Raw genomic sequence first — 13,433 nt, 5'->3', positions numbered from 1 at the left:
AAGGGGCCTGCCCTGCACAAACATCGAGAGGCAGCAGCTGAACGCAGCTGCTGCCCGAATGGGCCCCCGCAAAGGCAGCTAGGAGCACACAACCCAGCCTTCCCTGTTAGCCGCCACCCTCTCCCCAGGAATAAAATAAAATAAAAAGGTAGTCTCCCCCCGCCCCCCCCTGCCACAGTGCCGTGACCTCCGAGCCACCCTGCCTGGGCACCTCATTAGCATGCAGGCAGCCAGGGAGCTGCATTGCCTGATTTGAATACTAAAGGTCAGCACTTCAGGTTAACGTAATGAATTGGGAGGGGGGGCGGACAGGAGAAAGGGATCAATAAATAATAATGCCGAGGTATCGGCAGGGTCAGGTGCATTCTAAAGGAGCTGCTCCTCATTAAAGATGCACCAGCAAAGGGCAATTTGACTGAAAGAGGCGAGGAAGGCGGAGGAGGAAGAAAAAGGGGGCGGCGGGTAAGGGGGGGGGACACGGAAAGCAGACCGGAGGAAAGGAAATATATTTACTGACCCCTCCTGCAGGGTTAAAGACCTCTAAAGAGCTGAGGCTTGTTAGCAACACACCTCTGGCCTCGCTGCTAAATTCTGTACAGCACCTGGCACCATGCTCCCCTCTTCCAGGGCTTGGGAAAGGCTGCCAATGGCTGCTAGCCACAACAGGGGTGCTCTGCTTCCACGGCGGAAGGTGGCAATGCTTCTGAACGCTCGTTGCAGGAGGGGAGAAGGCTCTTGTGCTTGAAGCCTGCTTCAGGGGTTTCCTAAAGGCATCTGGCTGGCCGCTGTGAGAACAGGATGCTGGACTCATTGGCCTGATCCAGCAGGTGCTTCTTATGTTCTTAAGGATGCCTCTCTGCAGCAGGAAGACCGCTGCAGATTAGATTGCCAAGTGAGGGGAAAACAGGTGATGCGTCCGATCATCACACCCTGCTTGCATGTCTTGCATGAGCTGCAAATGCCAAGATCACACACACACTCCTCCTTCTGTGTGCAGAATCTGACCGGACTGGGAGTTGCCTCTTTCTTCAACCCTGCCAAGCATCCTCTTCTGCACCTGAGGGGGCAGCAGGGTAGCTGAAGAGATGCAGAGAGAGCCTTGTGTCACACACAACTCTGTCCCCTCCGATGCCTTCAACCAAGCAACTGCTGCCTGAAGCAGCCGCCTCCCACTGCCTAACGGTTGGGCCGGCCCCAAGGAGCTGAAGGACCACGTTGGCCAGGCTCAGCCTTAAAGCTGTGGTTTTGGTTTGATTGTTTTTAAATGTGAAAGGCAGGAATTTGGGGGGAAAGTGTGGGTGGGATTCAAGGGAAGCACAGAGATGATGGAGAGGCGTTTCCAGTGCATTTGAAGCTCCTGTTTGAAGAGGAAGTTCAGAAACGCAGAATAATTCAGGGATGCACGAGACCCAGACGAACCGACTCCATTCCAGACCCAGTATGGAGAAGGAGCTGGCCAGCGGAGTCCTGATGAAATTTAGAGTGGGATGCAAGAGTCACCTTCCTTCTACACACACACACACACACACACACACACACACACACACAGTACCTGTCTTCTTTTCCTCTCCCCCCCCACCCCCGCCAGTCCCCTCTGCCTTTCTCCTACGGCCTCCGGCAAGGTCCTCTCCATCACAATTTAATGCTATATCAAAGGCTGCCTTCTCCTTGCCCGGGGTTTGCTCCAGTCTGGAATCTTTGCCAGAGAAGAGGTTGAAAGTGCCCAGTTTGTAAGTGGGGGGCCTCGGGGAGCAAAAATCAGCTTGAAAAGTGGAGCAGTCGCCTTGCCTCTCCCCGTCCCCCCCCCAGCCTGCAGCTGTTCTCAGGCACACCCCAACCCGATTGCGGGGAGTGGGGGGGGGGAGAAGGAAAGCACAGGAAGGAAGCCATCCAAAGAAAGCAGCAATGGGTGGGGAAGAACCAGGCTCAAGATTCGTTATTTACAATGTCTTCCCCATAATGATTCCACAAAGCATGGGCAGTGTGTACACTGAAAAAAATCCTGAATTCTAAACAATCAGGAGGTGTGTTTTGGCTTGCAGGGCCTCTCAAGATCTTCCCAAGACCAAAATAAAAATACACCTCTTGCACATGAGCATTTGGTTCTGTCACCCTTCTCTGCACGGGGGCAGATAAGGCCTGATTCTGACCCAGTTGCCTCCATGGTGTATTTTCCGGAGAAAAGCGGCCCACACCACTTACAGCCAGTCCTATCGGTGCTGCAAGCTCTTGGCCTCCGTTCAAAGCTCTTCTTTGAAGAGTTTGGTTCCTGGCGGGTAAGAGCAAAGGATCCTGGGGGCTGGAACGCTCCCGCCTAAATTCCAGCACCTGAGTTGGGTTTACTGGACTGTGGCAAACAAGCGGGGTTCAGATGCCAACTATGGGAGGCGGGTGGCACTCAAGCCAGATTCCCCCAGGATGAACTGGGTCTTCTTCGCTTGAGGCGCCCTCCCCCTTCTCTGTCTCAGTTTCCCTTCCTGCATAGCTGGAATCCTCGGGAACAGGAGGAATCAGTTGCCGGCATCCTCTCTTCCTCCTCCTCCTTCCTCCTTCTCCAAAAGGGAGATGTGCTGATGGAATGAGGCAGCTGTCACTCACATTGCACAAACTGCTGTTCCCGGGCCCGGCGCCAGCCGACTGACACCTCCTAACAACAGGGCTCTCTGCTGGCGGGGGTGGTCCCTTGCCTCCCCTTACCCCTTCATCCAGCTCTAATTGCTTAAGGGGAAATGGAAAGTTGAAAGGCAAAAGAGGTCTCGTTTGGCACTGCGCGGAGCGAAATTGGCGCTATTGATTGGTCGGGGCCGGAGCACGTTCCCCTCTGCTGATATTCAAATCCCGCCGTCAGCCCCCTGCTTTCACATTCTTGCCTTGTTGTCAAGGTGAAAATGAAAAATAAGAAAGCTTAAAAAGAAGAGGCAAAGCTTGCGGGGTGGGGGGGTGGGGGAGAACACACCGCTGAGTGACTTTCGCACACAGGAAGTGGGCCTGTCTCTCAGGAGAAATGGCCACGGTCGTTTTACAATTCGCTTTACGAATCTGCAGCTCTTCTGTTGCCTTTATGGATGATCCCTTCACAAGATGCATTAATAAGGGAAGAGGCTAGAGGCGGGGAGTGAAGACTTGGTTGCGACCTTTCGTCTCTGTCCCAGCTCTCACTCGCAGCCACTGTCCCATCAAGCTGCAGAGCAGAAGTAGAGAAGGGAAGCAGGGCCTTGCCATTGGCTGCGCTCACAAACCGGCTCCTTTTGCTGTCGGCTCCCCGCGAGCACGGTTTCCTTCTCAGTTGCTTGCTACAAGAGATTTGAAACTCGAAGAACCAAGCTTGCTTTCTCCCCTCCTCCCTCCTCATCGCCTTTTCCTTTCATGCCACAGATTTTCAGACTGCAAGCTGTGGGATCCTTCTTGGCCAAAGAGTCAGACAAAAACGCTTTAAACAAACATGTAAGTGATACTTAGTGGAATCAGCTTGCCGCCCCCCCCCCCCCGAAAACCTGCAATTTAGGTCAATGCAAAAAATCAAAAATTGCTCACTGCTGCGAGGTCGCTCATCAAGCAGTGTGGCACCTGGGACAACAGTGGGAGTCCAGGCAATGGCAGGCAGATGTTTTTGAGGGTACAAATAGGGTTAAGCGCTCCCTCCCTTTAGGGCAAACCACCATTTCCAGGGTGCTTTGCAAGGAAGACGCAGGCGGGGTGTGTGGAATCTGGGGTTTGCAATTTGCTCCCGACTTCCTCCTCCCCAAGGTCTCCTGGAAAACATGCACATGTTGGGATCGTGCGGGGGGGGGGGGGGAAGAGGACACTCTTCTCTTCCCCTCCCTCCCCCCTGGCTGCAACCCATCAATCGCAGCTCAGAAGGAAGGCCGATCATCAATTATCAGACAAAGCATGTTTAAATTGCATCGTTTGTAGCAGAGATAATTACCACGATTAATTATTCATGCGGCAGGGACTGTGAAGTGTTTATTGGGGGGGGGGGGCTGGAAATCGGCAGGCCAGGAAGGGGAGCGATGTTCTCTGTTGGGAAGTGGGACCCAGAACACTGAAGCATGGGGAGAGCACACTTCGCCAGGAGGCAAAGGATGACGCCTTCGGCTCAAAAGTTTCTCATGCAGCCAGGCCCAAGGAAACATCCTGTGGAACTTGGAAGCTCACTCTCTCAAGCTTGAGCACACAAAGGCAGCCCAATTTAAGGAAAGAGGAGAGAGGGAGGGAGGGAGGGAGGGAGGGAGGGAGGGAGGGAGAGAGAGAGAGAGAGAGAGAGAGAGAGAGAGAGAGAGAGAGAGAGAGAGAGAGAGAGAGATGCCTCACTCTCATAGATCATAGAACCATACTGTTGGAAGGGAACCCTGAGTGTCATCCAGTCCAACCCCCTGCAATGCAAAAATATGCAGCTGTTCCTTACAGGGATCACAGACATACATCTGAAGGCAGCCCTGTTTAGGGAAGGTTTTAATGACTGGTGTTCTATTGTATTTTTAATCTTTGTTGGAAGCCGCCCAGAGTGGCTGGGGAAACCCTGCCAGAAGGAGCAGGGTATAAATAATTTCTTCTTCTTCTTCTCCTTCTTCTTCGGCAATCACTTGTAGCCGAGTAAGATTGTCTTCCATAAACACGGTTTTAACAATGAGTCCGTAAGTGCCTGTGGAGGCCAATTCGGGATCCACACGTCCTTCCACAGTGGGGACACATTGGTTTCCGGGCGGGAGTTTATCATGGTGTGGATTTGCCAAGCATGGCTTCCTCTTAGCACATTTCTCCCTTGCAAAACTAAGGGCGTTTCCAAACCACCTGTTTGTTGAGCATTCATCCAGATTGGTTTGCAGGGAGATCAGCTACACTGGCTATTTGATGAGCAATCATTCTGATTTGTTTGCAAGAGGAGAGAGAAACTGCTGCTGCAGGAGAGCAAGTGTTATCCCACACTTTTCTCTGCACTTGCCTTTAGGCGTCATTCTGGGTAGCTGAGATCGTATCTCACTGCATTTTAGAAATTGTATTCGTATGTATACATTTTTTTTGGTCAGATTAAAGTTGCATTTTTACTCCTTGTACACATTTCAGCAGCATTTTGTGTCCACTCCACCCCCCGCTCTTGCCCAATCCTGTTCCCTCTCCCAGAATCACTTGTGGAGTCCTAGATCCCTGGTCACCAGATGTTTTTGAGCGCAACTGTGCTGGCTGGAGCGGATGAGAATTGTCGTCCAAAACAGCTGGAGGGCACCAGGTTGACAAAGGCTGCTCTAGCACGTCTGGCCTCAACCTCCTAAGCTAAACAAGCCAACTGCCTTTATGCATGGGTAAAAAGGACTGTCCTCATGAGGACTACAGACATGCGCTCTCTCCCTATTAAAATGGCAGCAGAGATCCTCAGAAGTCTGCAGAAGCTCCCAGCGAGGCGTGCTTAGAGAATGCCATAGTAAGCAAATTATGGGTTGGCTGCAACCATTCCTGCCCATTCCAGCTGTCCAACAGTATCTGGTTGCAGCCCACAAAGTATATATGGGAGCCTGCAGATTCTCCACCTTGCAGACACTGCAGAGAATAATCTTGCCTATTCTCAGCGCAACCCCCGCCCGGCTGCATAATACTCATGCGCTATACATCTGGCCGCAAGAGTGGGGTTTTTTTCTCCCTCTTTTATTTCCAGTCTGTGCATGTATTATTCATGTTTTAGCACACAGCTCACACAACTCCTACCTGCGAGAGCCCAAGGTAAATAGACACCGTCTCGGAGATGTAAAGGAATTTTCCCTCCTGGTTCAGTGCAAACACAAACCCATCCAGAGACTGTGGAGAGAGAGAACACAGAAAAAACATTTATATTATATAGATGTGTTTCCCCACCCCCACTCCAAATAATACAGGCTGGTGCTTTTGCCAAGCAGAGGGGAAAGGCGGAAAGAAAGTTATGTGTCACACCAACAAGGTTGGTCCAGGTGTAGGGAAGATTCCAAAATTATTACGATTTTATTTATTAGATTTGTACACTGCCCTTCGTCCGAAGATCACAGGGTGGTTCACAGCATAAAACCTTGCTGCAAAACTCCCAGGGCATTACATCATAGGGACTAGAAACTCTACCCCAAATCAAACCTTGGTAAATCCAGTTCCTTATTTGGTTTAGTGCCCCAAAAGATCCAGCAACCCAATGCATTAAAAATAGGGCAGCAAGCTTTAAAATGATTGATCAGTGCAGCTATTAACTGCAGCTTAAAATGAGCCCATTGATTAATTAATGGGTGAGAAGGGATCTTGCCAGCTTCCAAGCTGGATAGCAAGCAAAACATTGCAGAAGGCCTTTTCCTTCCTTCCTTATTTTTACTTATATAAACTATTACCTGCCTCACATTTAAAGATGGGGAGGGGGTTCTCTCCTCCTCCAGGGATGATTTTGCAACATGCAAGCAGTGTTAGAAATCCAGCAATATAAGCTAGGCTCCAAGTGGCACCTTAAACCTAGGAATGTCTATTTGCGAGGGGTTTGCACTAGATGACTCTCAGGATCCCTTCCAACGCTACCATTTTACTATTCTATGATCTCTGCTACATAACTTGACTGCAGCTTGCTCTTACAACAATTCACTTGTCCCTGTGTGCAAGGAGGAGAGACACACGCCGTGGAAATGGAACTGGTATTAACTATGGACTAAGGCAGAGGTTTTTAAACTGGGTGGTCAACCTGGCACCCAGAGATCTCCATGCATCTGCAATTGGATCCACACCAGTAGCAAAACGCACCTGGCGCCCTGGGGAATGTTGAACACTGCATGCAAACATATTTAAGTTCAGATCAAGTAAGCAAAATGGGGGGGGGGGAGATAAATTAATTTAAAACAGGAAGCACCTTCAGATTGGGCTGGCAGCCCATGTTAAAGACGTACCGTACTTTTCCGCGTATAAGACAAGGGTTTTTTACTCCAAAATAGTGTTAAAAAACGGGGGTTGTCTTATACACGGAGAGTGGGTAGGGGGGACATGTGATTCATAGGCGATTGGGTTGGTGATTGGTGGCTGCGACAAAGGCTGGTTTGTATTGGCTGGTGCTGCGGCAATTGTGCGTGTGATTGTCGGCCACTGCTGGCGATCGGGCAGGTGTTTTGGCTTCTGCGATGCAAGCGATTGTCAACACCTATCCGTTTACTGTATCCCCACCCCCACCCCGGAAAAGCTCAACAACACGGGGAATTCCTCCCCCCAAAAAGATCAACAAGTAGGGGGCGTGTTATACACGGAAAAATAAGGTATGCGCAGAAAACCCGGCAATGGCAGGCTATGAAGGTAAGCTGCTGCCTTGCACAGAGACAAACCGTTGGCCCATCTAGCCAGGCTTGGCCTGCTCTGGCTGGCAGCGACTCTCCAGGCGAAGGGCTCTTCCACAACTTTCCCATCCACCACAGATTGTTTTTTATGAGGACTGAACCTGCGACCTCCTGCAGGCAAGATATGCGCTCTACCGTTGAGTTAGGGGCTCCTCTAGCACCAGGTGAGTAGGGGGGCTGTTCCTGAGTGGATTTTCCTCTCCCACTCCTGACTCCCAGGCTTCACACACACCCCAAATATGAAGTCAGACGCCAATCTGCATGTGATGAAGAGGACTCTCGTTCACGGAACCTTGTTAAACTACAATAAACGTGCCTGTTGTTAAGGTGCCACAAGGCTCTTTGTCGCTTCTGCCAAAACAGGCGGCATGGCAACACCCCAGGAACGTTATTTGCTACAGAAGAAGTACCCCACAAAATAGCTGCTTGCAAGGGCTGGGCAACGTCAAGACTAGAGCCAAGTCAATACCAAAGGACAAAAAGTCACCCAAAGCGGTCCTGGAATTACGACTAAGAATAAGTATTTGACTGTGTCGACCGTAGCAAACTATGGCAAGTTCTTAAAGAAATGGGAGTGCCTGATCACCTCATCTGTCTCTTGAGAAATCTCTGTGCGGGACAAAAAGCTACGGTTAGAACTAGATATGGAATAACTGATTGGTTCAAAATTGGGAAAGGAGTACGACAAGGCTGTATATTGTCTCCCTGCTTATTTAGCATATATGAAGATTCCTCATGCGAAAGGCTGGACTGGATGAATCCCAAGATGGAATTAAGATTGCAGGAAGAAATATCAACAACCTCAGATATGCTGATGACACAACCTTGATGGCAGAAAGTGAGGGGGAATTAAAGAACCTTTTAATGAGGGTGAAAGAGGAGAGCGCAAAATATGGTCTGAAGCTCAACATCAAAAAAACTAAAATCATGGCCACTGGTCCCATCACCTCCTGGCAAGTAGAAGGGGAAGAAATGGAGGCAGTGAGAGATTTTACTTTCTTGGGCTCCATGATCACTGCAGATGGTGACAGCAGTCACAAAATTAAAAGATGCCTGCTTCTTGGGAGAAAAGCAATGACAAACCTAGACAGCATCTTAAAAAGCAGAGAAATCACCTTGCCGACAAAGGTCCATATAGTTAAAGCTATTGTTTTTCCAGTAGTGAGGTATGGAAGTGAGAGCTGGACCATAAAGAAGGCTGATCGCCGAAGAATTGATGCTTTTGAATTATGGTGCTGGAGGAGACTCTTGAGAGTCTCATGGACTGCAAGAAGATCAAACCTATCCATTCTGAAGGAAATCAGCCCTGAGTGCTCACTGGAAGGACAGATCCTGAAGCTGAGGCTCCAATACTTTGGCCACCTCATGAGAAGAGAAAACTTCCTGGAAAAGACCCTGATGTTGGGAAGGACGGAGGGCACAAGGAGAAGGGGACGACAGAGGATGAGATGGCTGGACAGTGTTATCGAAACTACGAACATGAGTCTGACCAAACTGCGGGAGGCAGCGGAAGACAGCAGTGCCTGGAGTTCTATGGTCCATGGGGTCACGAAGAGTCGGACACGACTAAACGACTAAACAACAACAACAAGAATATTAGGGTTTGTTTTGAACAAAAAGGCATTCCTAAACGTCATCGTAGTGAAGGCAGGCTTGGAACAGAAAGAACAGCAGTTGTCGGTATAGCATGAGACCCTTACTCTCAGGGTCGTGGGTTCAAGCCCCACGTTGGGCAAAAAGATTCTTGCATTGCCCAAGGAGGTTGGGGTAGATGACTCTTGTGGTTCCTTCCAACTCTCTGTCAACCAACCAATCTCAACCCTTTACTGGCATATAGACGAGGTTCCGAAAAGTTCAGTACAATAAAATTGTAGCAGCACCTGCATCTAACAGTTAAAATACTGTTGTGTAATGTTTGCGAATCCTCAGTGTGGGTTGCAGAAACCTGGCTGCTATCTCCATCTTATCTCCATGCTGAGTAAACATTAGGAAGACTACCTTGCAATTCGTCCAATGGCCACTACCTTCTAATTAACCAGCTGATTAATGAACATAGATTGAATTGCCTGATACAAAGGGCAGGGCAAAAGAACTATAGTTCTATAAAGTCTCAGGAGCCAGGGGGGTTGCCAAATAAGATATTCAGTGTTCTGGGGGATGGGGTGGGGCTTAAGACCCTGAACAGCTCCTACCCACCACTCAAGCTACGTCCGGTGCCCACTGCCAGCCCCTGGAAACCAGCTGCTGGGAATCACAAGCTGGGAGAGTTCTGGTGCAGCGCGTCCAGCCCAAAGGCTTCCCATGTGGGCATCTGGTTGGCCATTGTGAGAACAGGATACTGGACAGAATAGGGTCCTTGGCCTGGTTCGGAAGGGCTCCTTCTTACGCAAGATAAAATACCGCTAAACAGTTGCTAAAAACCAAAAAAGGGCCTTTTCCGCAGTGGCTCCTCGTTTGTGGAACGCTCTCCCCAGAGAAGTTCGCCTGGCACCTTCATTATACGCCTTTAGGCGCCAGATGAAAATGTTCCTCTTCAAGCAGGCCTTTGGCTAACATCCTATATCCTGTTAAATGTGTTTGTTGGAAGGGTTCATTTGTTTGTTTGTTCTTGTTTTTATTATGTATTTCGTGTTTTTCTTATCTCTCATTTTCATGCTGTGAACAGCCTTGAGATCTACAGATCCAAGAGCAGAGGACCTATTTAATAAATGAAAATAAATAATGAGAAAGCCTTGCAAATCTGCTTTGTTCCCACAGGGTCACAGAACCTAGCCTCTCTCTGGTCAGGGTTTGGGTTACCTTGACAGAGAGTTTTGACAGAGAGCATTTGTGGGGGTCTTTAAAAAAAAAAAAAGCTCAGAGTACACCTTGCATCCCAACAGGGACCTCTGGCTTCAGAAACAGATTTGAAAGTGCATGTAAACATTGACATTATTTCTCCCTAACTAGATTTGCCTACTTTGCTTTTAAAGCCACCCAAAGTTGGTGGTCATCTTTACCTCTTGGGGGAGCGAATTAACCCTGCGCTGTGCAAAGAAATAACTTATTTTGCCTGCCCTGAAGCTTACCATATTCAGCTTTGTTGGGTGACCCCAGATTGCAGTGTTTTACCGTGACAAGGAGGAAAACTTTCTTTCCACTTTCTCCAAATTGAGCATAAATTTTATGCACCTCCGTGTGAATTTAAGATCTGCACAATCCCAAAGAGGGCACCTAGAAGCAGCTGTTTTAAAGTACAGGAACATCTGGAAATTCCCTGGGCAAAGAGGAGAGGAGGCACCAAACCCTCTCCACAAAATAAGGAGCAAGAAAGCCCTGAATATTTGCGATGAGCAAAGACCAGATAGAGAGAGGGAGAGCAACCTCTTCAGGGTTCATCCAGGGAGGAGAGCTGAATAAGGCCGAGAGGGGGAGGGGAGAAGAGCCACAGCCAAAAGTTTTTTCCCCCTTTGCTTCTTCACCCCCACTCCAAACTGTTCCAGAAAACAGGAAGCTGCTCCCCAAGGAGACACAGGACGGAAGCCTCAGACGTCCCCTTTGAATCTCGCCATGGCAAATGTTAGCAAACGCCAAAAAATGCCCAGTTTTCGGGTCCCCGGCCAAATCTCTTTAAAGCTGGATGATGATGTCCTCTCCTAAGGCAACGTTTGAAGCAGTTTGCGAAACCGGTCCCAAGGCAGTTGGGCAGAAACGGCTCTGCAAGCTCCAAGGGGAGGACTTTAAGGGCGCAATGCTGAGTTCACCCTCCTTTCGTTTTGCAAAGTCCGGGCAATAAATCCCTGTATGGAGGGATGAATGTTAACCTGCCCCCTCTGAGGCTGCAACAATGCCCAGGGCTGGAAAGTGGGATCGGGGCCAAATGACATGTTATATGCCAACTGGTGTACTGGTCCCAGGGGGATGTGGGGTGGGGTGGGGAGGAGCAGATTTGAAGCATGGAAGTGGCTCGTGTAACCCTTTCCTCACCTGCTTTGCCCTGAACTCAAAATCACCTGCTTCTTTCCCTCCCCAGGTTCAAAAGACATTATTTACCCTCACAAGCACACATTTAAAAAGCTGGAAAGGGGGAGTCATCGCCATTTGCACAGGAAGAAGTTAAGCATCCCACTTTGCTTCTCTACTCTAGATAGCCTGTTCCCGAAGAAACTTCTCATTCAAAATAAACAGGCTGGGGAGTCTGTCAGGGCACAACACATTTGCCTCTGAAATGTAGTTTCGCTCTGAAAGGAAGTTTAAACAAGCAGAAGTTCAGCAAAATTTCTAGTCCATGTGATTGCCAGGATAAGCTAGAGGATGAACCAGCCAGGATAAGCTAAAGGATGAACCAGCAGTGCCTAATGAAATCTTTGGAGCCCGGAGAAAGGGAGTTTTCCAACTGGGGTGGGGTTACCCTGGTGCAAAATTCAGACTTTGGTGCCTCCGAGTATTGCTTCACACCCAAAATAAGTCAGGTGTGCTTTCACAGTTGGCATCCCTCAGATGAAGTGAGCCACAGACAGTGTCTTTTCCCATAATCAAGTAGCTTTGTCTGCTCTATTCTGCCTTGCTCAGACCCCACCAGGGCTCCTGTGTCCAGTTCTGGGCGCCACAATATAAGGAGGACATTGGCAATATGGGGCATGTGCAATGGAAGGGGACCAAGATGACCAAAGGCCTGGAAACTAAGCCTTATGAGGAGCGGTTGACGGAGCTGGGTATGTTTAGCCTGGAAAGGAGAGGAGATGTGATAGCCATCTTCAAATACCTCACGTGGAAGATGAAGCAAGCTTGTTTTATGCTGTTCTGGAGGGTAGAACTCGAACCCATGGCTTCAAGTTACAAGAAAGGAGATTCCAACTAAACATCACGAAGAGCTTTTTTGACAGTGAGAGCTGAAGGAGACAGTGGAGGTTGTGGACTCTCCTTCCTTGGAGGTTTTCTAAGAAGGGGTTGGATGGCCATCTGTCATGGATACTTTAGTTGAGATTCCTGCACTGTAGGGGGTTGGACTAGAAGACCTCTGGCGTCCCTCCCAGCTCTACAATTCAACGATTCTATGAGTCTCCTCCCCAAAAATAAAAATTATGGAGCTTGCACTACCATAATCCCTGTCCTGGGACATGGGGGCTCCTCTTAGCCCCCCGATCTCTCACCCCCTGCCTCTCTCCCGAGGCCTGCCCTGCAGCAACAATGCCTCTTTATACCAATGGGATATATTTGCACAAGTATGATGTTTCCCCCACGAAGGAGCCTGGGTGGTGTGGAGGGGGAGAGGAAGAGAGAAGAGAAGAGAGGAGAGAGAGAGAGAGAGAAAGAGAGAGGAGAGGAGAGAGAGAGAGAGAAAGAGAGAGGAATAGCAGGAGATGAATGGAACCGACAGCCACGTTAACATTCCAGCACGTTAATTACTGCTGACAGATAAAATTGCTTTTTTTATCATCATCAAGTGGTTTCGATGTGCCGGCCGGAGGTCATTGCTGTGGCAATTAAATGGTTGACACCACATGATGGGGACGTCTCTGCAGGGGGGCGGGGGGGGGGCGGCTATAAACAGTGAGGAAGAGAGGTATGCCTGGATCAATCCCTAGATCTCATTTTGCCAGATTTTCAGCACATGCACATGAAGAAAAACATGCTTGGCGCAGGTAGCAAAAGTAGCAGAACCAGGGGAAGAGAGACAGAGAGAGCCGCAGTGTAAGCTGCAGGTTCTGGGGGACCCTCATTGGGGGAAGGAGCCCTCTGTGGGCCCCCCACATCAGTGAACCAACCTCCCCGCACTGCTTCTCACCAGCTGCTGAGCAAGCAGGCCGCACTGACTCCAGCCTCTGCTTTTCTCCTAAGAACGCAGGCAGCTACAGGTATATATATTCATTCATTCATTCATTCTTTCATTCATTCAAACTTTATTGGCATAATAGTTACAGACCACTGGGTTCCATCTTCCTCTGTACTGCCTGCACTGGCCGGCAGCAGTGTCTCTCTGGGGTTTGGGGCAAGAACCTCTCCCAGTGTCACCTGAAGAATCCATGTGACCATGGTGAGCTCCTGTTGCTCTGTCCCAGCTCCCGCCAACCTAGAGTTCAAAAGCATGCCAGTGCAAGTAGATAAATAGGTACTGCTGCGGTGGGA

General features: G+C 49.4%; 1 protein-coding gene across 1 annotated transcript in view; it reads right to left on the bottom strand.

Annotated features, from left to right (window-relative positions):
- The window catches only part of NPAS1 (neuronal PAS domain protein 1), a 71,832-nt gene that overhangs the window by 21,291 nt on the left and 37,108 nt on the right, over window positions 1-13,433 (bottom strand). The window contains exon 4 of the mRNA XM_035120195.2: window positions 5,704-5,793. Within this exon, the coding sequence (XP_034976086.2) occupies window positions 5,704-5,793 (90 nt within the window). The remainder of the gene's footprint in view (window positions 1-5,703; window positions 5,794-13,433) is intronic.

Source organism: Zootoca vivipara, chromosome 6, assembly GCF_963506605.1.
Source record: "Zootoca vivipara chromosome 6, rZooViv1.1, whole genome shotgun sequence".
Lineage (NCBI taxonomy): Eukaryota > Metazoa > Chordata > Lepidosauria > Squamata > Lacertidae > Zootoca > Zootoca vivipara.
The sequence above is the reverse complement of the archived record's forward strand: the minus strand, read 5'-3'. Positions and strand labels throughout refer to the sequence as shown.